This window comes from Neodothiora populina (assembly GCF_041146345.1).
Source record: "Neodothiora populina strain CPC 39397 chromosome Unknown canker_contig_6, whole genome shotgun sequence".
Classification (NCBI taxonomy): Eukaryota; Fungi; Ascomycota; class Dothideomycetes; order Dothideales; family Dothioraceae; genus Neodothiora; species Neodothiora populina.
In genome coordinates, this window is record NW_027191414.1 from 581,490 (window position 1) to 608,619 (window position 27,130).

Here is a 27,130-nt window from a genome sequence, read left to right on the forward strand (position 1 = left end):
AGTGTCAATTTGCCAATGTCTGCCTTTCACAGACTGGGATTATAATAATCTGCTGCTCTGCTGCTTGTAGGTTTTGTGTTCTAGTCACTCTGTCTATCCATCTTCAAATCACAAACGGTGCCGTAAATCTCCAACGTTGATCTCTAAATCTTGCATATCGTTTCGTCTATCACATTTTCGATACCCGCCAACCTCGACCATGCGTTTCTTCGTCATTACCGCACTTGCAGCTCTTGCTGTCGCTCAAGGCACATCCACCGCGAGCTCTGCATCGTCTTCCACATCAGTATCTCCATCTTGCGCTGCTGGACAATCCACGTGTAACGGCGTCTGCTTCGACTCTACTGCCTACACCTGCTGCTCGTCGGGTCTTTGTGCATCTGGCAGTTACTGCGGTCAAGACTCTAACGGCAATGAAGCATGTTGTGCTCAGAACACTGCCGGCACCTGCAGTGCAGCTTCTACTCCTACCTCGTTGAGCCAGGGAGCCACATTGACCTCGGGCGCCTCCACCGCAAGCGCCACCGGCTCATCCACCCAGAGCACGTCCGGTAGCGCGTCAACCACTCGATCATCGACTACTGCTGCCTCGTCGGCCGCCTCATCCGCAGCCGCAAACAGCTCATCATCATCTGGCGCTGCAGCTGGCCATGCCGAGAGCTGGCTATCCAACGCCGTGACCTATGTCGCAGGCGGTCTTCTCGCCATCGCTTTGTAAAAGTCTTCCAAACTCATCTGGAACTCTGGAATCTCTGGCGCAAGGGAGATCATTATCTTGATCACGCAGTGGCTGAATATGGCCGGATAACATCTGCTTAATGAGAGGAGGTTGTATAGATATGGTGTTCTGGGATGCATTTCATTATTCAGATTGGATATGATGTTCGTCATGGGATGTAAAAGCTATATACCAGCGCGCACTTGCGCATTTTATCGATATATGTTCTTTCCTTGTCAAATTATTTCTAAGGTCATCAGTGCGGTGACAACTGCGACTTGCCTTCTTCATCAAGATCGGTCGATATAGTGACTTTATCGCCACATGGTCTTACATACACCATCACTATAACACAACTTACCTCATCATCTATAAGTGTACAAACAACTTCACCGTAGTAAAACCAATCCTACTACACAACCTGGAGTTCCTATTCAACCAATCAACCGACACAGAAGTCACCGCCACGACAGACCTATCGTCATCATCACCAACATCCTCAACGACACAAAAAGACAACTCCAGCATCACGTCTCCGTCAGCAGCTGCACCACCTCCACCGCAGTCTACAGACATCGAGCCCGCACCCTCGCAGAGACTCAAACGAGCAATACTCCTGAACCGTCTTGGAGCGCAATATACTAAGACTTCGCTGCGGGACAGCGTACATGGCGCTCTGCATGTGACGCAATCGCAGGCGAGCGATGACACGGCGGGAGAGGGAGAGTCTAAGTCGAAGTCAAAGTCGAAGTCGTGATTTCGTAGGCTTGGAGACGCTGTTGTCGATGTCTTTGCAAGAGGATCTCATGGTCTACTTTGGGAGGAGAGAGACTCGATGGCTGGACGACGATGGTGTTAATATGACGAGGGATAATTGGAAACCTGATTTATGAAGAAAACGTCGAGGAACCTAGACTCCTTGGTCATAGGCTGTTGTGGATGCCGGGGAGCTCTTTGTCGTGGGCGTGGGACGTAGACTGCTAAGAAAATCGAGCGATGCAGCTCCTGAGGACGTTATCACTATATCACTATGTCCAAGTCTCATGTGGGACTGGGAGGAGAGAACCTGTGTATTTGCTATAGACGGACGGAAGACAAGCACTTAAATCAGCTTGTTCCATGGTGTCATCGATACATGGTGATTGGATGTGATAGCTTGTTCTTGGAAGCACGATAGTCCTTCTAGTCGAGATTAGACTTCAAAGCTCTCAAGCAGTGAGCGGTCAAAAAAGATCCTCAAGACCTATATGTCAAATGTTTCGCAGAGTCGAGTATGAGTAAGTGCACATATCATTATTATTAGAATTATTAATTATCTATACCGGGTTCGTCCATGGACAGTCATCCCCAGCAGAAGGTATATCTCCATTCCTATATCTCGTCTTTCTCGTGAGGGAACGGGCTGTGTCTTCGTTCCCTCGATAGATTTTCCTCCCTTGCAAAGTGAAAAAGTGAAAGAGCGAACAGATACTGTAAGCTGCTCTCTATGCGTGAGCGTGATATACGACTTTTGTCGTAGACAAAAAGAATAAAAAAAATGTAAAGAAATATCGTTCCTGCCCCCCAATATATGTTATTGTCTTCAGTCGTGAAAACATCAATGTGTTTGTACCTGTCAAGATGATGATTAATCATCGACGGGAAGCCGTAATGCATCGCTGTTAAATGCTAGTGAAATTGAGAACCGAAGTTGAAGTAGGAAACAAAAGGTGTAAGATGGTCAGGTGAGCAGGTGATTCAGTCCCTCACTACCATCTCGCCACCTCGGCCGGGTCGACCAATCTTGTCGATGCCGAGCCACTCTCGGCCGTCGCGACCAATGTATCGACCGAAGCCGTATTGAGGCTGCACCAGCGGTCCCATAGACCCACCAGACAGGCGTGTCTCGGCCTGGGCGTCTCGACGTGCTTGCGCGATTCCACGCAAGGAATCGGCGATCGAGGCTTTGCTCGCGGTTGCTGCAGGCGGTGCTGCACCTATGGCGCCAGCGGCGGCGCGCTTCTCTTGATCGTGAATGCTGACCCTGTTGCCTGATCGAGCAGAGAGCAAGCGGGTGACGAGGGCGACCTTGGATCCAGGAGCATGGAATTCCGGGTCGTCGAGGATCTTGCTCTGGTGAACAAACGCGATCAGATCGGCAAGGCAGCGACCGTTGTTTGGCAATCTGCGCAGTTTGCCCGGGAAGACAAGAGCGTATGCCAGGCAGTAGAGAACGAAGAAAACAGTAAGGGCGTAATAGGCAGACATGTGGGAGTAGACGTTGACGCGTTGCTGGCTCACGGAGAATTGTGACCAGAAGACTCCACCTGCGAGTACGGGCAGAATTGCAGCAATGAGGGTAGTAAGACTGATTGCAGCGACACGAAAGTGTTTGTTGACCGTAGCTTGGAGTGTGACGAGTATTGGTGCGTCGGCATTGTAGGAAAGCAGCAAAGATTTTTCGGCAACCTCACCGCCCGGAGTGCTCAGAGCAGCATATGGTTGAAGACGACGAAATGCAAGGTCGAAAGGTTGCCAAACTAGCAGACACAGAAGTCCTAGCAGTGATGGGATGAAGGAGTAGAGGAAGTTGGTCGCGCTGAAGCCAAAGTTGCCTTGGACCACGGAGAGTTGCGGGTTGAAGCCAGCACTAACGCGAGTCTGTGGGAGGTACGAGACAATCAAAAACGCGAGTAGGAGAACAACCGCTAGGATGAGCCATAAGGCTACCAATGGTGTGCGCAAAAACCATAGAATATGTGATTGCCAAGACTCGGCCATGTCCTGAGGGAGTACTGGGTCCGTTGTGTTATAAGTCCCTGTGGAATACTCACTGAACGGACGGCCACCTTCTGCGTCGTCGTATGTAGTAGAGTATCTTTCAGACCGTCGGACGTTTTCCCCGCCTACCCTTCTCGAGGGTCGATTGGGCGCTCCAAGAGTATGGACCACCTCATTGGGACGAAGCGAGCTGTGGAAGTAACCAAGCATATCATCTCGGGCAGAAATCGTCTCCCGGACCTCGTCTTTGGCAGTAACCAAAGGGTAGTACGCGTAGCTGTCAAGGGTGTTGCTGGCCTGAATTATAGTGATGAGGTCGGCGAGACTACAAGCATCCCATTTCAGTCCTGTCTGTCGTCGATGTAGGTAAAAGAAAAGTACAACTGATGCAACAAGTAGCAGTATGTAAAGGACGATGACGGTCCAGATGACGCCTTGTGTAGCGAGCCAAACCCAACGACCATCTTGGAAGTAAACATTGAATGATGAGCCAAGTAGAGGGATGGTAAGGAGACTCAGCCAGCTGGCGAAGAGAAAGAGAGTGACCGCCGGCTGACCGGCTTTGACGTGGGTGAAGCTCGGCATGAGAAAGTTCGAGGGCGAGAGTGGCAGAAACACTCCATGACTTCTGGTAACGGACGTCTTCGATGACAGAGCAATGAATGGAGCAACGCGGTAGACAGCGCATTCGATCTCGAATAGCCAGAGAAGAAGAGCCATGCCGAGCATTGTAGGCAAGTATTGCCAGAGAAAGTATCGCCCGTCGCCTAGCTGACCATACTCCGAGAGTCCTGTCTTCACCCTTGACCAGATTGCGCAAAACAACAGACATATAAGATATGCAGTGAGAAGGGAGATGAACAAGGACAGGCCAAGCGGTCGAAGAATCCGCGGTAATGCTGTCAAAGGCTGATGAAAAGAGTCGGTTGCTGGGTCGAATGGCATCAGCAAACTAGGAAGAGGCGAAGAGGTTGAATTGTCAGGCGAATGGGTAACGCTCCTCCGTGGGCTTCGTGGCGGAATTGGCGGTGAAGTTGTGTCTCTTCGATTTACTGGATGACTCCTCAGGGGGCTGTTCTTCTCAAACATAAACGGGCCCAGATCGGGTTTGTCTTCGTACGATTGGTTAAGTGGTATTCTCTCGCCTCGCTCGTTAGGGCCATTGGTAATCTGATCGAGTGCGAACCGGATGTAAGGAGCGTCCGACGTTTCCGGAGAGGGCGGCTGAGGGGCATAGGCCGCTTGCTTCATTGCTGAGCTCTCTACAGGGACTGCAGAATACCTGATACTTGAACGTGGTGAGTCCTCGTATACTATACTCGGTACGGGTTTCCTTCGGATAGTGGCGCTACTGCCTATTTCGGACTCATCCCTTCGCCTTCTGCCGATTCCCCTCATGGGTGTTATACGTGGTAATTCGACCTGACGGACTTCGACTGGCGTTGCGATTCCTTCATAGCTTACTCTGGGAGGACTTGGTCTTCGTGACGGGGCTGTTAAAAATCGCTCTATGTGTGGTCTTGGAGGCGAGCGTGGGGTTGGGTGTACACGTCGTTCTCCCGAAGCAGTCGATGATCCAGATCTGGAAGATAGTGAATAGAAATCCTCTGAGGCTGCAAGTGATTGTTGCGATGTCGTTCGTTGTATTGATGGTTGCGACACTGTCGTTAATCAGTAAAATAACTTGACAAAGTTGTCGCTATGAGCAATTACCATTTGTGTGTTTGAGATGCAGTGAGTCGCCTAGAGCCGCCATGATCGATTTTTCAACGTCGATGACGACCGTGGTAACGTGCAAAACGTGAGGTAACGGGAAGTGAGACTGAGGTATGAAGATAAAGAGCGTTATAGCCCAACGTGCGAACACCTACATCTTTTTCTTCTCACCTGGTGGTGGACATTGCTATAGTCTTTCGTGTGGCCGGCTAGGGAGGCTGGAAGCCCAACCACCCCCGTCCAAATGCTCCGCCTACATTATACGATGCATCGTGGGCACATAAGAGTCATAACACTGTTCTAATTCATGTCTTTGTCGCTCTAGAGCCCAACATGTGCTACATAATGCCGGGCATGTGACGACTGTCAAGACTCTGTCCTCAAAAACACATTGCCGTGGTCAACATGGTTTGTATACATCCCAATTACCTGTAGATGAAACATTCGCGCGGCATACGCGTCGTCGTACCAAGGTGCGCATTTGGCGACGATCCCTGGAGATTGGTGCCAAGAGGTTGGCTATGCTGATCTGCCTCAAACTCTATCTCACTTTTCCCCGCCAATAGCCGCTCAACTATTTCAGGTACTTCACATAGTAGGGTGCAGTAGGTCGATGGAGCATCATGCCCAGTTAGTAGGCCTCGCCTCGCGTTCACTAGCCTTCTCAAGTGACAAGTCCAGGCCATGAAATACCGTGGTCCTTACAACCGTCCCTAGACTCCTTCTATGTCGAGTATCATGAGTTTCTGACGTTAGGCCACCCGATACCTTGGTACAATATGCGACCCTTGCTGAGAGACTTGGCTCAAGGATGGAACTCCTCTTGGACGGCGCTGGGTATATAACCATGGTATTTACCCATTTTATCGTGTCGAAGTCTCGTCTTACACTCAACATTGAAATCCTGAAGTCGTACAAGCAATGAATAGCGGCAAAATGTCAGCGAGCAAACAAAAGGTCCTCATCACTGGCTGCTCGGACGGAGGTCTGGGTGCTGCTCTCGCTGTAGCATTTCACACTGCTGGCCTGCACGTCTATGCTACCGCCAGAAACCCTTCCAAGATGGCACATCTTAGATCACTCGGTATCGAGACGATGACGCTAGATGTGTTGTCTGATGCGTCAATTGCCGCCTGTGTAAGCCAGATATCAGAACTCGACATCCTTGTCAACAATGCTGGAGCTGCTTACTTCATGCCAATTTCTGATATCTCCTTGGACGAGGCGAAAAAGCTATTCGATCTTAACGTGTGGTCCTTCCTTGCCATGTATCAGGCCTTCCTACCGTTACTGCTCAAGTCGAAGGGAATAATTGTCAACCACACGTCGATCGCGTCCGTCGTCACCATACCCTTCCAGTCTGTTTACCATGCCTCGAAAGCTGCAATGGCGATGTTTTCTGACTCTCAACGTCTGGAATTAAAACCCTTTGGGGTCAGAGTTGTCGATCTAAAGAGTGGGGCAGTCATAAGCAACATCATGGAGAATCAAGCTGCGACAGCATATCCATTACCAAAGAACTCTATTTACGCACCATACGCGGATAAGATAGACATCACCGGAAAGAGAACCATGGACAATGCTATGCCCGCGGACAAGTGGGCTAACCAGGTTGTGCGTAACTTACTGAAGGAAAGCCCCCCATCAACCATTTGGACAAATGTCTACCAAGCTTTTCTCGTGAGACTCTCAATGCTTCTACCTTTCGGCTGGTTCGATGGTTTTGCTAAAAGCATGGTCGGATTGGATGTTGTTGAAAAGATTGCTCAAAGACCAAAGTCCGACTAGCATTAGTATAGCCTCGGCGTCGTCTCTCCATCAATGTGGATCACGCATAGGAGACACATTAGCGATATTTGTGAATATCCGACAAGTGGTACAGTGTATACGTTGTGGGTTGAAAGGTGTTTTTATGAGCTGCAGCACTCGACAGAAATGTCTAAAGATCGTATTTATTCGAGTATTATTTTCTGTATATTAATATCACAAGATGTTGGTGGCCGCAAATTCGATCCTCTTTCAGCTTCTCCGCGCTGCCAAGAAAGAGTCCGCACTACTGTACAACCCAAAGTACCTACGATGTCGGTCCGCCGTGCTTTTCGTTCCACACAAAAACCTTGAGTTCGATGCTGTCAGATCGCATCCGGTGGGAAGCGGGACAGCCTGTGATTCATCACTGAATATAGTAAACTATCAACCTATGAAATTTCTGTCATTCAGTCTTACACAGACTTCATGATCTGATGATTTACGTCCAACGAACGATTGAACTCATAGCTTGCTTTGCACTTGCAAGAATGACGCGATGAGCCGTGTTCTAGTAATCCTCTACGTGCCATTTAAAAAATGTACGGCAACAGACCTCGAATAATCATGCCTTCGAACATATCAAGTCGAGCACCACTTCCGGAAGCAGTGCCGTTGCGGGACTTCTCGCCGCCAGCATCGGTCTTATCAGATGACTTTGACCGTTTACTATCTGAAGACGACCTCGCATCAGAAAGCGACATAGATCTAAACTTTTCCCAATCCTCAGCTCGTAACTTGCCTCCTGTCGATAGCGGCAGACATGCGTGGACTTTCCTCGCCGTGTGTTGGCTCATGGAAGCTTGTCTCTGGGGGTTCCCTTTAGCATTTGGTGTGTTCCAACAGCACTACTCGGTTCATCCGCTCTTCTCTGGAAGCGAGAGCATTCCTTCCATCGGAACTTTGGCAACAGGCGTATCATATCTAGGCATGCCATTCACAAATGTAGTCGTGCTTCGTTGGCCCCATTACCAACGACACATGTGCTTCGCTGGCTGGCTCCTCTGTGTGTTCGGACTGGTCGCAGCTAGTTTTGCCACCAAAGTGTGGCAACTAATAATGTTCCAGGGATTCATATATGGAGCGGGATGGGTAGTGTGCTATACACCGTTCCTATTCATGCTGAATGGATGGTTTGTCGAGAGACGAGGACTTGCATATGGTATACTATTTGGGGCCAGCGGAGTCAGCGGACTGTTCATACCCATCGCTGTCGGCGCTCTACTAGACCGATTCGACTTTGAGATAACTCTAAGAGTCTATGCTATCATCACCATCATGATCAGCGGACCAGGCTTTCTGCTTCTCAGACCGCGCATACCGCCATCGGTCCCTTCGTCTGCGCCCTCATCTTCCCACTCTCACACTATCAAGGAGGATATCCGTCTCGAAGGTCATGTGCTAAACCAAAGAGCATTCTTCACTACGGAAATGCAGCGTATCATAAAGTCCCCCCACTTCATCATATTTGCCCTTGCAATATTCACCCAGGGTCTCTCATTCTTCCTCCCCAACATCTTCCTCCTAACATACGCAAACACTCTTTCTCTCGCACCCACGGCCTCCAACTCCCTCCTCACACTCACCGCTCTGAGTCAAGTCGCTGGACAGATTGTCATCGGCTACATCAGCGACATTTTTCCCCCACACATCCCCACCTCTCTCTCGTCTCTCTTCTCGGGCCTCTCGGCAGTAATACTCTGGGGCAACGCGAAAGGAATGAACCTCCTCGTACCCTTTGCACTTGTCTGGGGCTTTTGGAGCGCGAGCTACAGCGTGCTCTATAGCTCGATCTGCAGCTTTTTGACACAGGACCCCGACGTAGGCATGATGCTATACGGCATTTTCAGCTTTGAGAGAGGCTTGGCTAATGTCATCGAGGGACCTGTGGGAGGCTGGCTCGTCGGTGTTGGAGACGAAGGCGTGGACTTCGAGGCGTATGCTTTGGGCAGATACAGAAGTGTCGTCCTGTTCACTGCGGGTTGTATGTTTGCCAGCTCGTTGGGTATTGTCGGATTGGCTTTCCGGAAGAGGACATAGTGGAGTTGTCCATTAGTCTGATCATCATTTGTTTTGGAGCGCGGGACGAATAAACGATACACGGAAAGGGAAGACATTCGTGTGCGCGTCTCTACATTCATGACTGTAAATGCAGCACCTCCTTGCGTCTCGTTCGAACTCGGTCGAGAGGGCAACCTCTGTCCATTTAGATACACATTCACTATTCAGACTTCCTACTATGACATACGAATAATGTATCCAAACAAGTTGACATTCTCTTGCTTCAATACCCGTCTATATTCTGTTCATTTCTTCTTGCCTTGGCCTGATGTTTGTAAGGTTTTTTGTGCGACAGATCTACCTCTCGATGTGTTCGGATGTTGCACATTTCAAGATTCATGCTGCAAGCGTTTCTCCAAATATTGAAGGATGTCTCACGACAATGACCTCCCCTCTTAGTCAACGGGTGAGTAAGCTCACTCACCTGCGTCGTCGAAACTGTGATTTCTATTCTAGATGCGGACTTGACGGGGCCTTCATGGTTGATATTGGATGTGTACATATCTGTTTGAACTTGACAGGAAGGGCCAGCCTAGCTATATCCCGAAACCGAGTCTTTCAATTTCGTGGACTCTCTTGTAGTCTTGAGCGGCGTGAGAAAGACTCACGTTGAACCCGTTTATTGGGTTTTTCAGTAGTCATCGCCGTACTTGTCGATCAATCCCTTCATGATCCTCGCAGCACCACTTCTATATCCACCACCAAACATGGCATAATGATTTAAACGATGATACAACTCGTACAGATCCACACGGTCCTTGTACTCCTCCACAGGCTCCGTCTTAGGCACCAACTTATGATACTCGCTGAAGAAGTCCCGTCCAAACCCGCCAAACATGTTCATGATACCGAGTTCGAACTCGGAATGCGCGTACACGGCACTGGAGTCGAAGATGACGTCCTCGGAGTCCTGCATACCAGGTAACTTACCCTTGGACGCATTACCGGACCATAGGTCTCCGTGGACGACGACCGGTGTCACGCCCTTGCCGTCGTTGAGGTGGTCGTCGCCCAGCAGTCGAGGGACGACTTTGTACGCTGTGGTTTCGATCATCTGTCGTAGTTCGCGGTCGGAGCCGTTGGATGCTTCCGAGCGCTTGAGGATGAACATTAGTCTGTTCTCGGCGTAGAAGTCCGCCCAGCTGGACTTGTAGCTGTTTCCTTGCGGAGTGTCGCCACAGCACGTCGTTGCGGGGAACCCGAATTGCGGTCTGTTGTAGCCTTGAGGAGTTGGTGCTGGAGTAGTGTGGAGCTTGGCTAGCTTGGCTGCTAGCGAAGGTGCAGATGAAGAGGATGAAGAGCTGCCGAACCGTGGAGAAAGATCCAAGAAATCGGTCACCAGGAAGTGTTTCGATGAGTTCTCACCGAACTTTCCATGACCATAAGATCGAGGACACAAGGTCGGCACGACATCGTGGATGGCCTTCATCGAGGCATGTACGCCTATAGTTCATGTTAATTTATGCCCTGAGAAAATACTTGATTTTGATTTGGTACCCATAGACTAACCTTTAAACATGGTTTCGGCATCTTTGCCAGATCCACTTTTCATAAAATACTTCTTCTCACTACCGTCAGGTAATGTTGCTGTTATCTTCGATGTTGACGCCGAACTGCAGCCTCCCTCACCTGCCGAGGATACTGAAGCATTGGCGGGGTCAAGTCCAAGTAGTTCGATGATGGCTGAGTCGAGATTCATGGTGGCTGTGGTCGCGAATGATCTCCGTAATTGACGTGAAAGCATCGAGGTTGGACCATGACTGAAATCAGAGACACAGACGGGCAAGTATGTCAAGCCGTAATTCACTAGACAGACCGCCTTTGGATGATCTAATCAGCTCGCAATAATAAGGTGTTGCCAGGGTGTTGCTTCAGATGCTGGGGATGTGATGTCAATTCCCCATAACGCCAAGAATAAATGTGTAAGCTCGCTCTATATCCGCTCGGCAGAAGGACGTCAATGATTACTCAACATCATGCCTGTATCATGCGAAACAGACGCTTGTAAATGTATGGCTGACTTCAATTGTATATCATATTAATGTCGTGAAGCGACTTCAATGCTATCTACCAGGATCCCTCGGTCTCAGCATTTCACGCGCCAATAACAAGATCGTACAGTAAGCGAAGACTCTCGGGGATCTTCTTGCGTTGCTTTCTCGGCTGTGTTTTGTTGAACGCGAGCCTCTTTGATATCTCGTTAGCCTCCGACAAGCTTACCAGCTTCCTCTTCCGCGAGAAAGACATGTCTTGAACAAGTGCTTTCTCAAATTCCTGACACACTTGCAGAACACATTCTGTAGTGTTTCCCTGCTTGTCTGCTTTCTGCTGGCCGTCATCAGGCAAGACGAAATCTTCTGGGTCCTTCGACAAAGCAGGCCGTGCTGGAGGGTTTTGTGCGATGAGAAGGTTCTCGTTACTCAAATTCCAGTGTCCAGTCGTAGTTGGTATGAAAGGAGCTCTGGAGAAAACGTCGGCTAGACGACCATCAAGCGCCATCTCATAAGGAGTTCGTCCAACACCATTTTCTCGGAAAAGAAGCTCAGAATTTTGATCTAGCATAACGCGGACCAGTTCTGGTTTGCCATGTTTGATGACCGTGTGCAGAGGAGTGTCACCTTCGCCGTTAATGATGGTCAAGTCAACAGCTCCACTGAATTCGAGCAACATGCGTACAAATTTTGCTGTTTGACCAGGGCAGTTGTGCCGTGGTTGCCATTGCTGATGGTGTAGCCACAACGCCAATGGAGTGGTAAAACCAGGATCTACAAAGGATCGTTCAGTAGCAAGTTTCTGGTAGATCCGATTATCGATCTGCTGAAGCAATTCCTTGATGAGGGCAACTTCATCGTCGAACTGCCATGGCATGACAGTCAACAATACAGCGTGGAGGATGTTTCTCCCAGACTTATCGCGACAGCACTGATCTGCACCAGCTGCTATCAGTTTTTTGACCATCGGCAGATGATGAAGGGTGAATGCATAGTAAAGCGGCGTCTGACCGTCCGAATCTCTTGCTTCTAACGCATCCGGCTGAGTTTCGATGAGATATTGCACCAGATCGAGAGCTCCAGAGCTCTTGCCCAACACCGTGAGGTGCATCAGCAAGTGTGCATCTCGACTCAACCAGTCCTGAATCGATTTCTCCAAGCCATCTTCTGATGCTGCTAAAGCTGCAACTCGCTTATCGGCTTGATTTGCCTTGGCGAAGGCCATGTAACACGATCTGGCTTCATCGCTCAAGAACCATTTGACAAGTTGGAGATTGCCATTGTAACCTGCCTGCAGTAGTGGTGGAAGATTAGCTCTATACCGAGACGTTCTGACTCCTCTGTCTTCCTGTGCCCAGTCTTTACGTTTTTTGCCATAAACGGAAAGACCTTGATAATACTTGCGAGATTCTTGGACTTCTGCACCACTCTCTGAGATCAGTTCGTCCAGCCCAAGCCCGGCGCCAGTTCGTGTAATCAGCGGAATCAGGAATCGGACGTTGTCCAATCGCATTGCGAACTCGAAGTCAGACTCGGGAAAAGAATAGAAATTGAGTGCTTCACTCGCGTCCACAAGCGGGCGCCGCACGTGGTCTTCTGCAAGATCGATCAAGAAGACAAACAGGTCAAGATGGTCTGACTGCATTGCCATCTGGAAGAGACTTAACGCACAAACATCAGACTCATCATTCATAGCCACAACGGGCTTCCCCAAGCGGAAGTCTGCCGGATGCCCAAGGTGAACACAGCGATCTTGTGACAGGTCCAGAGGTGTAGATTGACTTTTGACTTGCAGATTAATCGCATCGATGTTCTCAATGGTATATTGGTCGTCCACGAGCTCGGAATGGATTTCAACACCGTCCTTGACTTCATTTTCACCACCGTTGCTCTCGTCGTCTGACGTTCTTGAGGCCAGGTAGTAGCGAATTTTACGATTGTTGCCTCTTGGAGCATACTGGATCCTTACAATTTCCAGGACTATCTTCGCAGCCTTCAAATGGCCTCGCAACATACATATGTGGAAGGCGTTGACACCTAGCCTATCAGTGGCAGACATTGACAGAGGCGCAAAGGTTTTGTCCTCCCTGGTCCAGGGCGCCAAAGTGTATTTCTTTATGATGTCGATGTTGCCTGTCCAGCAAGCCTCGAACAATTCAACGTAAGCTATTCGTGTGCTTTCAGTGGGGTCGCCACGATGGAAGATGAGTTCTGGCTTCCAAACACTTGGCTCTTTGTTGTGAGACTGCCAAGTATTGCGACCGTAGGGCTCTTTGGGCTCCTTGTGCATATCTTTGAAGGATTTTGCACCATACTCGAGAAGCCGTCTCTCGAAAGTCTCGAACTCGTCACACAACCTTTTGATCTCGGCCTGTTTTAGACTCAAGCCTTGTTGATATCTAGGCTTCTGTTGTATTTGACATTCCCAAACCCTGCATTTATGCGGGTAAACCACGTCACGTTGTTCGCGAATCTGCTTGGAAATCGTCCAATACGCATAAGTCCCTGGTTCGTATGCGTCCAGATAGGATGCTTCATCTTCCACAGGATTGACAGGCTTAAGGGGTTTGGAATCCTCTTCCTCGTAATTCGAGTAGTCTCGGAATTTCCCCCTGACTAGGTCGAGTAGAGACTGTCCTTCTGAGTTAGGGCGACAACTATCCTCGCTAATTGCTCTGTAGCCGTCAGGCGTCAAAACATTGACGTCGGCGCCATATTGTAATAGCATTGACGCGATAGAAGGCAAGTCACATTTGATGGCTGCAATGATGGGCTGACTGAAACTAGTCTCGAAACGCCCAACAGCATGCTGATAGCTGTCATTGAAACCTTTCTGAAGATTGCTGTATGCTTCCCAAAACGAGGACTTTTCCACTTGAGTGTTCGCACCGGAATCAAGTAGGAAGCGCAAAGCCTCATCATTACCTTGTAGGACCACTGAGCATAGCGGGGTAGCGACGGTGGGATTCCAGTGAGATCCAGAAATCGCAATATGATTCAAAGCAATCCGTGTTGCTGGGGCATTCGCGTCCATCATCGTTCCGATCAGCTTCCATTGGCTGCTGACGGCAAAGTAGTGCAAAGGAGAAGCTCCGCTGATGTCAGCCTGGGTGATAGAAGCTCCCAAGTCCAGCAATAGTCTTGTCATCTCCTTAGCCTTCTCGGTTGGTAGGAACAAAGCTAGAACCATGGTGATGATCGCGCTTCCATCCAGCTTGACAGGCAGTAATAGGTTCGCTCCGAAATCAGAGACGAGAGTTTTGACAACATCAAAGTGTCCTCCGACAATAGCGAGGTGTAGGGCCGATACGGGAATGTCCCAGGCGACAACATCTACATCGTATATGTCCGGCTCATTCGCCGTAGCATCCCCGAGAAAGTCATTCCCATCGGCTGTTTCGTGGCTGACCATTACATATGATTGTTCAGTGACGGCATTGGTATTGGCATCAATCTCACTTGCAGCGGTATTTGAGCCATCGTCCATGCTGATATCAGACTCTTCACCTTCTCCCACGTCTAAGGTGCGATTCTTTGAATGATTTGACTTTCTTTGCTGTTCTTCGTCTTGATTCGCCTCACTCTTTCTCAGTAGAGCGGCCACTATTTCAGCATTGCCACGTATCGCAGCCAAATGCAGTGCCGTTCTGCCATCGACCAACCGAGCTACTATACGCGCGCCACGATCGATCAAGCATTGAACAATCTGAAGACTCGAGCACATCACTGCCAGCTGCAATGGTGTTCGGCCCGTATGATCCCGGCGGTTAGGGTCAGCACCGTCCTGGCTCAGCCAATGCTCGACCACCTCGAAATCTTCGTTAATAATGGCGTCGCAAAGTACTGCAGTGTTGCCAACATAAGCCATCTCAGTCCAGTCATCATCTGTCAAGGGATGGAAAGAGCCGATCGCCTGTCGACCCGGGTCATCCTTGAGAAAGCTTACGTCTCCAGAGATGAATTTCTTGCTTTCAATTTCTGCGATTTCCTTCTCCTCGGGTGTAATTGGAACTGGGCAGGAGCCACAGCAGTCATGCATCACATCATGGGCGCTTCCGAAGAATGCCGGATGTCTGTGCAAGTTCACTTCCCTATCATCAGGCCGGTTCCACTCAGCATTAAGTAGTAGATCTTTCTTGTACACAAGAGCTTCTCGATTCTACGAGCATGGTATTTGGGACCATAAGGGATGGAAAATGTGTGGTAGTCGCTGACATCTTCTTCATCTACCCAATCGGCAACCTCATCTTCATGTTCATCTTTGATGTTGCCATGCAACGTATGTTGTTGCTGCAGCCATCTATTAGCTGGGGGTCTGCCGCGCTCTCTTCGTCGCTGATCCACATATGATTCTCTGTCGGCGGCAGTCGGGAGCTTCTCCAAAACAAGGAGACGTGCCAAGCCGAGTGTACGTTTGAAGCTGCGCTCGAATATAGTGGGGTCAACACGCGTACGATCAAGACGCGGCCAGTATATCTCGAAGCCGCGATGAGAATACTTAGAGAGTCGATTTTCGTACGATGGGGATCTCCGAGTCAAATCCATTGTGTTGATCTGGGTCACGCATGCAGCTACAGCTCTAGGACTAGCGTAGACCTGGGTGCCGTCGTAAGCCACACAGGAACAATCAACATCGAAGCCAGTTAGAATCTCTGAAATCGAGCGGTAGATGCGGAGGACGATTTGGACATGGCGAGTGGGGTATTGACTAGCAATAGTGATAGTGTTCTTTGTGCGAATGGTCGTCGTTTCGGTCAGAATTGAATCACGAACACAACGCTCAATCTGTTTGATCTTCTCAGTAGCCTATTCTTCGGTCATTTCGTAGAGGAAAAGGTCAACATCTGACGCTGGTGCTACTATTTCATGGTAGTATTGGCGAAGAGCACGCTTAGAGGTTGCATGCTTGGCTGGCACAGGTAGAAGCGGAGTCAGAGCTGCACTTCCAGCAACCACGACGTTGGACCAATCTCGATCATTCAGTGACGATTCGCAAAACACGCTAAAGTTGGTGCGGAATTCCTGCAGAGACTGAACAATTGCCGGACTTCCATTCGGCTTTCGACTCGGCTCGTCAAGAGGCATCAAGAAAGATTCCTGCTCTGATTGCGACTCAGATTCAAGCTCTCGAGCGCGAATCTTCAGCTCAGCCTGCGGTTCTCGGAAAAGCGGAACGATATTGGGTGTCGAGATAGCAGCATGATCATGTTGCTGAGCGAAAATATGGCGGAGCTTGTAGTCGTATTCCTGGTATGGCTCAAGGATTTGACTCATTGGCAAATGGGGGTGTTGCACAGCATAGGTGACGAAGTCCTCATGTCTGACCGGCAGACTAGGGAGCTGTATAGGTGAATCCAAAGTTTCCTGAGCAGCCATCTTCAATTGATAAAGGCAGCGCACTATTTGAGATGTCAAGTCGTGGTGTGATGGAAGTGGCAATATCTAGGTTGAATATGATGAGGTGAAAGTAACGGTATGAAGAAGCTCACAAGCATCTTTATACGTCTTCGCATTGCACCTACAGGTAAAATGAGGAACGCCATTCACGATCACTAGTGTGGTTTGATGGATTGGTGCCTATGATAGTACCCACCTTTCAGGCAGCACGAAGTCTTGGCGGCTGACTCTTGCAGAATGCAGCGAAGGATGCAGGCAGCGACGAGGTACGCGTGAAGTTCGCGTTTGAGTAAGGCAGGATTAGAATCGTTCATAACAACAGAAGTATACCTCAGCTTCGACGAAATTGAGAGTATGCAGAAGCATCTGAGCAGTCCTTGCTCTGACGGACTAAAATGAGACACAGATGCAGGTAAGGTACCTTCACCATCATCTATAATGCAATAGGCTTTGCTAAAGGGAAAACAAACCCCGGGATGGACTTCGGACTTTCCACAACTTCTGAAGAAATATAGCCTCTACGCGCTTACGTGGGTAGAGGTATGTTGGGAGAAGACAGAGTGCCAGTGATGTGAAGCGAGGCGAGGGATTTGGATAGCGATGTCTGCTGTCCCCATGGACGCTGGAGAATGCAGGTATGGCAACATATCCAGATATCAGCAATGGACACTTCATGACTATGTTACTTCTCGGATCGAAATCTGCCTGAAATAATTCTTGCACTGTGAGTGGAGTGGAGTATAGAAATGTTCATGGTATGCAGCGCACTCACGAGCATGCATGTGGAGGCTGGGTGAGGATATCCTCAAGCATTGAGGCGAATCAAACAGGACAAACTTCACCATAGTTGATTGGCTGCTGGTGACGCGAAGCTTATGTCTGGAGCGCGACTTCCTAAACGTGGAAGTGAAACCCGCGTAAAGCACTTGCGCTCTTGCCTTCCTTGACTTCTCCAACATTGTCGCCGTCGCCCTCTGGTACCTTCTTCTTCACATCTCGGCCAACCCACCATCAGGAGCTGCAGACACAGACACTCATCGCTTGCAAGCTGTCGGCTGTTTCTCCATCACGCATAGAGAGGATAGATAGATTGAGCACTGCCAGTTGTTTCCCCGCAAGCAAGCCGCAGAGGCTTGACTCAATATATTCATCATGGCAGATGATCAGGTCAAGATTGACAAGCAGCTCTTCCACCATCGTCTTTCTGCTTTCGTCGCACAATGGAAGCAGGACAAGCGTTCTGGAGACTCAGTCTTCAATGGCGCAAATTCCATCGTCGCCTGCATAGGTAAATCGGAAGAGGCTCAGCTGTTCAATAAGATTACTGCTTTCCAAGTACGCACCGTTTCGGCATTCTCTCGTGGTTTATATGCGTCTAATTGACATTCTTGTAGTTCTGGCTATTGGGTTATGAGTTCCCTTCGACACTTTTCGTCGTCACTACGGACATGATGTACATCCTGACCACGAAAAAGAAAGGTTGGATCACCCCTCCACGTTTATCGTAAGCTCTGCTGACATCAATCTCTTAGCCACTTACCTCGAGGTGCTCAAGGATGGAAAAACACCTGTGGAGATCCTAGTCAAGGGCAAGGATGAGGCAGAAAACAAGAAGAATATAGAGCGATGCCTTGATCTTATCAAAGCCGCAGGCAACAAAGTCGGCACTGTCGCGAAAGACTTCTCATCTGGTCCTTTTGTGACAGAATGGAAGAATGCCTTTTCTGAGATCTCCAAAGAGGTTGAAGAAGTCGACATCACTGCAGCAATTTCTGCTGCGCTTAGTGTCAAGGACGAAAAGGAACTTCGCGCCATCCGCGATTCTTCTCGCGCATCAAGTGGTCTTGTTGCCAACTACTTTGTCGACCAAATGTCAAGCATTCTCGACGAGGAGAAGAAGATGAGCCACAAGGTCCTCTCAGACAAAATTGCTAACAAGATCGAGGACGACAAGTTCTTCCAGAAACTCAAGGTTTCCAACGGATTTGATCCTCTTCAGCTCGACTGGTCTATCGCACCAATCGTTCAGAGCGGTGGCAAATACGACCTCAAAATCTCGGCCCAGCCCGACGATGCCAACCTTCACGCCGGTGTGATTCTGTGCACCCTTGGTCTGCGCTATCTGACCTATTCTTCCTTGATCGCTCGCACTTATCTTGTGGACCCGAACAAGTCCCAGGAAAGCGCCTACAAACTTCTGCTTGCTGCGCACGAAACAGTCATCAAGAATCTGAAAGAGGGGGCTATCGGAAAGGACGTCTACAGTAAGGCCTTGTCACTTGTTCGCTCGAAGAAGCCGGAGCTAGAAAAGCACTTTGGAAAGACCGTCGGCTACGGTATCGGTCTTGAGATTCGCGACACGTCCTTTTCTCTTAATTCGAAGAACACGCAGACCCTCCGCGATGGTATGACCTTTTGCATCACTACCAGCTTCACCGACGTTGAGAACCCAAACCCTCAAGACAACAAGAGCAAGGTCTATTCCCTCATTCTCACCGATACCGTGCGTGTTGGAGATGCGGAGGGCTTGGTCTTTACAAAAGATGCAGCCTCAGATCTGGAATCGACGTCTTTCTTCTTCAAGGACGATGACGAGCCGGAAGAAAAGGCTAAGCCAAAACCAAAGAAGGACCCGCGTGTTGGCGCTGTCGCACAGAGGAACATCACCAGTACTCGACTTCGCAGTGAGCGCAGCTCGCAACCCAACGAGGAGAAGGAGCATGCTCGTAAAGAGCACCAAAAGGAGCTCCACCAGAAGAAGCTTACTGAGGGACTGGAGAAGTACGGCGAAGGCGTAGGAAATCTGAACGGCACCGAGGAAAAGAAGTTCAAGCGATTCGAGTCCTACAAGCGCGACAGCCAGCTACCTACGAAAATCAAGGATCTCATTGTCCTTGTTGACATGAAGACCTCTAGCATCATCCTTCCTATCATGGGTCGCCCTGTCCCTTTCCACATCAACACCATCAAGAACGTCAGTCAGACCGATGAGGGCGCCTTCTCCTATCTTCGCATCAACTTCCTCTCACCCGGTCAGGGTGTAGGTAGAAAGGATGACCAGCCTTTCGAAGACCCACAAGCTCATTTCCTGCGCAGTCTGACTTTCAGATCGAAGGACACAAACAGAATGGACACTATTGTTTCGCAAATCACCGAGATGAAGAAGTCCACCGTGCGCAAGGAACAGGAGAAGAAGGACATGGAGGACGTTGTCGAGCAAGACAAGCTTATCGAGATCAGACAGCGTCGCCCACATCGTCTGGACAACATCTTCATTCGTCCAGCTCTGGAGAGCAAACGCGTTGGTGGAGCTGTCGAGATTCACAGCAACGGTCTTCGCTACATCCACTTGGGAGGCATCAGAGTGGACGTGCTGTTCAGCAACATCAAGCACTTGTTCTTCCAGCCTTCGCAACATGAATTGATCGTCATCATCCATCTCCATCTTCACAACCCTATAATAATTGGCAAGAAGAAGACGAGGGATGTTCAATTCTATCGTGAAGCTACGGAGATGCAATTCGATGAGACGGGCAACCGTAAGCGTAAGCACAGATATGGCGATGAAGAGGAATTCGAGGCCGAACAGGAGGAGCGTAGAAGGCGAGTTGCTCTTGACAAAGAGTTCCGCTCATTCGCCGAGAAGATTGCGGATGCAGGCAAGTCTGAAGGCCTGCAAGTTGACATGCCATACCGCGAGCTGGGTTTCAACGGTGTGCCATCCCGTTCCAGCGTCTACATTCAGCCGACCACCGAGTGCTTGATTCAAATTACCGAACCACCATTCATGGCAATTTCCCTCAGCGAGATCGAAATTGTACACCTCGAACGTGTGCAGTTTGGGTTGAAAAACTTTGACATGGTCATCGTCTTCAAAGATTTCCAGAGACCACCAGCGCACATCAACACTATTCCTGTCGAGAGTCTCGATGGCGTCAAGGACTGGCTGGATTCAATTGACGTGCCGTACTCTGAGGGTCCTCTGAACTTGAACTGGGGCACCATCATGAAGACAGTTACTGCTGATCCCCACGAGTTCTTCGTTGGTGGCGGTTGGTCATTCCTTGCCGCAGACTCTGACTCGGAAGACGACGAAGAAGAGGAAGAATCTGCATTCGAGGTTAGTGAGGAGGATCTCGCCTCTGATGAGAGCAGTGAAGACGAATCCGAGTTCGATGATGATGCCTCAGCGGAGGCGTCCGAAGAGGAGGTCAGCGATGAGAGCGAAGGCGAAGATTGGGATGAACTTGAGCGTAAAGCTAAGCGCAAGGATCAGGAAAGCGGTCTCGACGAGGATGAAGATCGCAGCAAGGGCAAGAAGAAGCGATAGGCTGGTCGATGAACCTCGCTAGTCACGAATGAGAATTGGATGCGAACGGGCGGCGTTGAAGGCGTCAAAATGGCTCTTGTTGTTGAACACACGTAGTATATCTATGGAATACCATTGACAAGTAACGTTATGCTGCTTCTGAACACCACGACGCTTGAATCGCCGGATGAATTGCTTCATATGGTGAGTCCTCCCGGCAGCCATTGTCAGCATTCAAAGTCCTGGCCCGCGTGGTTTATCAATATCGAATGATCCGACATTGGGAAATGCTTCTTGCAAGCCTCGGACAAATTCGAGGGCTTCTCCCTTCGCCTGTCAATCACAACACTAAGGACGTCATCTATAGGGGAACACAAGCACAATGTTAAAACTGCCGCGTACTTCTCGTTACGTTGTGTGCGTCGAACTTGTAGAACAGTCAAGGGATGAGCCCGACATAACCAGCAAATTTACCGAGCGCACAGCTTTCGCAAGGGACTAGACTAGCTCGCAGCTTAGGTCCATGAACCCAACAGTCGCCAGCCATGCTTATCTCCTCTGTACACAGCAAATTTTTGATATGAGTGGCGGACTTCGATGGATTGCTATTGCCATGTATGCCGGGCAGGCAAAGTCCGGCCACATTTAAGCAAGGTGGAAAGTGCACCAAGCTGATCCACTCTGTTTCTTCCTGCCAATTTCTCTCAAGAACTATCATGCTGATATCCGAAGCTGTCTGCATGATCTGGATGTAAGTATGTCTGGACTGACCTCCTATCATCCCAGAGATAGGTGCTGTGTTTCCCAGGAATGTCTCTGATTTGGGAGTGGCATTCTTGATTACCCCTTGATTGTTGACCAATTTGAAGCATTGGAATGCAACAAGCTGTCCATGTCACTGAACTAATCTCAAACATCTTCTTCATTATCCTTGTGTGCAGCCACTGTTTATTGTTTCCTTTCATCGTCTACACGTCGAGAGCGGACAGAGTATAGCACGAAGCAAGATGCACCACCGATCCAAATTCTTTCCAGTCTTTTTCTATCTGTTTCTGATTCAAACAGCTTGGGCTCGACTCGCACTTCAACATAATGCAATCGAGCGTCGACAGAACGATGTGCGCCCATACAGTGGATCACTAGGGGCGATAACAGGCGGTACAGGCAAACAAGTCTTGACTTTCGTTACGCCTTCCCCTCACGCAATACCGGTACCAATCACGACCCAGAGCCAGACCGTGACATCTTTCATCCCGCAATACACTCTTTGCGAGCTTCCTCCTGGTCCAGAGGCTTCTGTGATGACAACTCCCACCCTGACCACTGCACCGTACAAGAACTTCACAGTCCCTAAGCCGTCCAGCACCAAGTCATGCACCACGATCTATAGTCCGACCATCTCCATGGTCTGTGCAACTGTGCTGACAGGCTTGGTGGATCGGTACAGTGTCACGGCTTGCAACCAGTATATCACGTTCTCGACGAATTATGGATATGCTCTGGTCACTCCTACGCTTGTGATTACTTATGTGCCTTTGAATGCTACGACCGTGGCTGGACCAACTGGAGTTGTGATCAATGGCACTCTGATCGGCACATTCAATGGGACTAGTGGTGAAGTAGCAGATAATGTTCCTTCGATTGACATTTCGAGCACAATCACAGCTTCACCGAGTGCGTCCAGTCCTGAGGCGCTCGAGGATCCCGAGACCATGCCTGCCAGCATGCCCGACTCGCCTCCCACTTCAGCGATCGTGACAACAACGACGGGAATGCTCGCGCTGCATCGTCGTGCAAACGTGACTCTACAACAAACGACCATAATGCCTCCGCCGATGGTCCAGACGATGACAACATACTACCTCGCACCGTGGCAGCAATTCACATCTCCCGGCTCACTTGGCCACACGCCTCAGAATGTGGACTTGGAAATATGTACGACGTTTGCCAACAGTACGAGGTCTTGCATCCTCGAATTCCACGAATGGATCACTTCGCTCGCGACGATAACGACGGCGACGACGACATCCGTCAATTTGACCACCAAGATCCTGGGGCCGAGTCAAGTGATTGTGGAGACTTTGTCCGCGAATGTCACTGTCGAGGCAACGACGTTCAGGCTCCAGACGGCGATGGTGTTGGAGTATGAGACGGTGGGCGTGATCACCAGTATGGGGACTAGAGGGCCGACTAGTACTGGGCCTACTATGTATCAAACACTGACGGTTGTGGCGGCTGGTGAGACTGCGTAAGTTCCTCGACTTCATGTGTTCCCGGCTTCCCCTATATTCAGTCCATCTCTTCTCCCTGATGAAGAAATAACACTGACATTTGATCGCAACACGAACAGGTCCCCAGCAACGCCAACGCGAACCAGTACGTCAACAATCAGAACAACGAGGACAGTGACTGTCCTGGGCGGAACCACCACGGTCATCGTCTCTGACGCGATCAAGACCTTGCCTGTCGGGTAAGTGATTTTCCGTCTCAATCCCTTGTCGTCCGCCTTGTGCTTCTCCTGAAGTCAGGGATCTTTCTGGAGCCTCACCGTTGGAGCACAGCGTGTACACGCAGGCTAGTATCGAGACTAATAGCAAGACCAGAGTGACCTCGCTCGACGCAGCCAGCGCACTGGGTGTTGGATCCTGAAACTAAGGACTACTCGACGATCCAGGTGGCAGATGTCTGGTTCTGGAGACTGGGGTTCCACGGCCTGCATGGTCTGGGCAAGCAGTTGGAGATGATGACCTGCGTGCTTCTTTTTGCTTCCTTCTTTTCGTTCTCTTTACTTTACTTTCCCTGGGGGTTGTCTTTTCTTGATCATCTGCTTTCCTCCATGTCTTGAACATCGTCTACTTCTTTTTTCTTCCTTGATCGTCCTGTCCCGTCTGTCTGTGTGTCTGTCTGTCTCTTCGAGAAGTTCTAGCTCCAAGTGTGTAGCGACATGAGAAGCATCTATTTATCCATCCACGTTTCGATACCTCACGACTTCATCATCTACTTGTTCTCCACCCAAAGGGGCATGGGACAAGACATCTTCCTACCGGCAGGCAGGATACTCGAAACAAGTAGTGATGATGCAAGTATATGGTCCAAGTATTGATATGACTTGGGAAATTGAGCTGGGTATCTTATTTACATATCTGCAGAATTCCGAGAAAGAAGACAGACCAAAGCCCAAAACGCCCTCCCACCGGGTGAGACGAGATGTCGGGGCTTAGGACCTTTTCATGCCCGCTTTTATTAGTCCTGCCGCCTCTTGCTGAGAGTTGAGTTTTGAAGCTTGGTGTCTGCTAGTGTTACATGGCTTTTTCCCGCCGTCTCCTTTTGCTCGGACGCGCGTGGGGAGTGTAGAAGGGAGGGTGGGGTGGAAACTATTATTACATGGAGCGGAGAGACAGGAAGAGAAGAGAAATGAGTATGTGGCCGATGACAACCCGACTCACATATCCCCCATCATATCCCTCTTCCGCCGCCCGTTGCCCGTGCCTTTCTTATCTCTCTTGTCTCTAATCCCCTTGATCTTCTGACCGCTCCTCATGCGGCCCGAGTTCTTGACTTTGATGTCTTCCTCCTTGATATTGCCGTCTGCGTCGTATCCGACCTCAATGACATTCTTGCCGCCCTTTTTGGCGTTCTTGTTGAACGGCGATGGTGATGACGATGACGACTCGGCGGCAGCAGGGACATGGCCCCTCGTCTTTCGGGACTTGCCCTTGACGTTTATCGCGCCAGACTTGGAGTCGACGCCGCCGAGCTCTTCCTTGCCGCGCCCGATGCGCATGTTGCGATTCGTGCGCGTTTTGGCGCCCAGCGCCCAGAGGTCGCCCCAGGCTGCTTTGCGCGCGTCGCGGTAGGCTTGACGTGAGAACGACTTGGGGATGGTCCAGCGCTCGAGAGTGCCCGAGGGGGTGCACACGTCCATGATGACGTGGCCGTGGCGCTTCATTGGGGGCATGACTGCTCGCGGAAGGGAGAGAGAGTGCGGGTCTCCGTTTGCGTCGAGCAAGTCGCTTGCTGTCGAGTTGAATTGTTCGATGTCTGGGATTGCGGGCGCGGTTGGGTCGAGTGATTGTTGGGCTGCCGCTTGTTCTTGTTGATCCACGGCTGCTGCGGAGCTGGCCTCGAGCGCGGCATCGACGTCTTCGTAGCCTGCGAATGCGGCGAGTGTTGCTCGCTCTCCTTGGATCAAGCCGTCCGAGTCTTTGTCTCGAAGATCGCGGCCACGCATGATGGACAGGTAGCTGAAGTCGATGTCTTCGTGGTTACGGTCTTTGGCACCCAGGATCTTCTGAAGGAACGGAGGCCGGATGTATCGTTGAGTGAAGTGGCAATGGTCTTTTCTTCCTTTGCTTGTGCCGCTGCCTTTGACGTACATGGGACACTCGAGGTGGTTTGTGCATGGAGCGATGATCATACCCTTTTCCCTGGGGGCTTTGCCCCATTGGACTCCCTGGCCGTCTGGGTTGCCGTAGATGTCTTCGCCGATCATCATGGCGTCTTCTTTGCCTGGGGTGGCCAGACGGGTGTCGAGCAGCATCTCACGGGCGGCGGCCACCATCTCGAACCCCCGAGGGACGCCCTTTTCGAAAAAGATGAGCACACCTCCGTCGCTGCTCAGGAGACTCCAGAGGTTGTTTATGTGTTGTTTGCGTATGTAGTCCTCCTTGATTTGCCAAAGAGTGTGTGGAGCGAAGATGATGTCGAACTTGCCTTTATCTCGAGCTTCTTCGTCACTGGCGTGCAGATAATCGGGGAGTCGGGGCAAAAACGAGGTGTCGTCAAGTAAAGCACTCGCACGTTGTCGCAGGCTGTCACTTCCGGTGAGCACAGTCGCCCTGCCGACTGGAGCGGGAACGTATTCTCCACCAGTCTTGCCTCCAGCTTCTGCGATGGCTGTGACCGAGTCTGGATCGTCGCTGGTGTCGTGCATGCGCTCCCACTCTGCACGCAAGACATCACGAGCTGCGAGCACAGCAGCACCTGCACCGCCTGCATCTAGTATACGAGGACCGCCTTCTCTCTTGAGTAGACCCTCTAGCCATGAGCTACCCAGTCTCTTTCTTGTCTCGACCATGATGCTGTAGGCCGTGGCATAGACCCCAGGCATAATGGTGGCTGCATAGACATCGGCGTCCATCTCAGACATTCTTCCCTGATACGTGTCCAATGGGATAGGCTTCTGGGGCATCGTCAGACCACGTCGTGGTGTCGAGGCGGAGTAGGGCAGACCAGGACCACCGAAGACGCGGTGAGCTGTATCCGAGATGTGCTTCGGGGGCAAGCCAGACAAGATGATGGAGATGGGATCGACAAGGCTATTCTTAGGGAGCTGAAGGGTGGAAGCAGGCGTGGTGAATCGATTTGCGATAGTGAGTGGATGTGTACGCTGGAATATTTCATATCCCGAGTCTGTGTCGGCCTGATCGCCACTCTCCACTCGTAAGGCAGCCAGATCTGCGAGGGTCTTGTCGTCGAGCTCGTCGAATCCAGGTCCTAGTTTCTGCACTGCCTCTTCCCTGCTCTCTCTCTCGTCTGTCTCTTCCAGCTCGTCCAGCTCTTCTCCCTCTTCCGCCATGTCGTCTTCCTCCTCTTCCTCGATGAACTCGACTTCTCTCAGCTGTCCATCTCGGCCTTCCTTCAGGATGCCAGTTCCAACATTAATCTCCTCGCCGAGCTCACCTTGGAACTCGCTCTCGTCAAAGTCCACGAGGTCATCCTCTTCTTCTCCCGCCTTGAGGATTCTGATCGGCGGTCCAAACAGACGCTCGTAGATCCTGTACTCCTCAGCGTCGAGAATGTCTTCCGGTAGCGAATCTCCGAACTGGACTCGTGCTTGTCTCGCCACTTCCTCGGGCGTGAGTGTCGCGTCGGGGTCCCATTCGAAATCCACTTCTTGACTGTGCAAGGAATGCGTCACGGGCGTGTCTGTCGTCTCTACATCGAAGTCGTCTTCGGCCTGTCTCGTGAGTCCCTCGGCTTCGAGCTTAGCGTCCAGTCTTCCTATGAGCGCTTCGAGCTCCGGATTTCTCTGGCCGATCGTCTCTGATCTCGCATCTTGCTGTGATGATAGCTGCCGAGACACTGCAGAGAAAGGGCGGACGCTGTTGGAAGCTGTAGAGCTAGACCATCTTGAGGGAAGAGGCGTGCGAGTCCTGGCGAACTGTTTCGCAGCAATGAGAGAGCGGATCCTGCAGCTGGCGCAGGCAGACTGATGTAGCTGCACAAGCGACATGGATCACGGTGGCGATTAGCCTCTATACCCTTCTTCTCAGCACTGTCTGAGATGAAATGAATACAAGGGCGCGAATACCAGATGGGATGCCAGTATAATTCCAGCATACGCCGTCGAATATATTATTTGACTCTGCC

At 50.4% G+C, this 27,130-nt stretch overlaps 7 protein-coding genes across 7 annotated transcripts; 4 read left to right on the forward strand and 3 right to left on the reverse strand.

Annotated features, from left to right (window-relative positions):
* Positions 1-199: 199 nt before the first annotated feature.
* Positions 200-718, forward strand: AAFC00_005825 (uncharacterized protein; the record flags this gene model as incomplete). Its single annotated transcript, XM_069345671.1, has 1 exon — positions 200-718. The coding sequence occupies one exon, from the start codon at positions 200-202 to the stop codon at positions 716-718; it is 519 nt and encodes a 172-aa protein (XP_069197871.1).
* A 1,737-nt stretch (positions 719-2,455) lies between these two features.
* On the reverse strand, positions 2,456-5,234 carry AAFC00_005826 (uncharacterized protein; the record flags this gene model as incomplete). The annotated part of the gene is made up of 2 exons (XM_069345673.1): positions 2,456-5,139; positions 5,192-5,234. 2 exons carry the CDS (start codon positions 5,232-5,234, stop codon positions 2,456-2,458), a joined length of 2,727 nt encoding a protein of 908 aa, XP_069197872.1.
* An 896-nt stretch (positions 5,235-6,130) lies between these two features.
* On the forward strand, positions 6,131-6,982 carry AAFC00_005827 (uncharacterized protein; the record flags this gene model as incomplete). Its single annotated transcript, XM_069345674.1, has 1 exon — positions 6,131-6,982. The coding sequence occupies one exon, from the start codon at positions 6,131-6,133 to the stop codon at positions 6,980-6,982; it is 852 nt and encodes a 283-aa protein (XP_069197873.1).
* A 2,710-nt stretch (positions 6,983-9,692) lies between these two features.
* On the reverse strand, positions 9,693-10,760 carry AAFC00_005828 (uncharacterized protein; the record flags this gene model as incomplete). The annotated part of the gene is made up of 2 exons (XM_069345675.1): positions 9,693-10,504; positions 10,571-10,760. The coding sequence occupies 2 exons, from the start codon at positions 10,758-10,760 to the stop codon at positions 9,693-9,695; spliced, it is 1,002 nt and encodes a 333-aa protein (XP_069197874.1).
* Positions 10,761-17,601: 6,841 nt separating this feature from the next.
* On the forward strand, positions 17,602-20,779 carry AAFC00_005829 (uncharacterized protein; the record flags this gene model as incomplete). Its single annotated transcript, XM_069345676.1, has 3 exons — positions 17,602-17,784; positions 17,844-17,928; positions 17,982-20,779. 3 exons carry the CDS (start codon positions 17,602-17,604, stop codon positions 20,777-20,779), a joined length of 3,066 nt encoding a protein of 1,021 aa, XP_069197875.1.
* A 986-nt stretch (positions 20,780-21,765) lies between these two features.
* Positions 21,766-23,407, forward strand: AAFC00_005830 (uncharacterized protein; the record flags this gene model as incomplete). The annotated part of the gene is made up of 3 exons (XM_069345677.1): positions 21,766-23,006; positions 23,109-23,228; positions 23,362-23,407. 3 exons carry the CDS (start codon positions 21,766-21,768, stop codon positions 23,405-23,407), a joined length of 1,407 nt encoding a protein of 468 aa, XP_069197876.1.
* A 793-nt stretch (positions 23,408-24,200) lies between these two features.
* AAFC00_005831 (uncharacterized protein) lies at positions 24,201-26,993 on the reverse strand (the record flags this gene model as incomplete). The annotated part of the gene is made up of 1 exon (XM_069345678.1): positions 24,201-26,993. One exon carries the CDS (start codon positions 26,991-26,993, stop codon positions 24,201-24,203), a length of 2,793 nt encoding a protein of 930 aa, XP_069197877.1.
* Between the last annotated feature and the right edge of the window lie 137 nt (positions 26,994-27,130).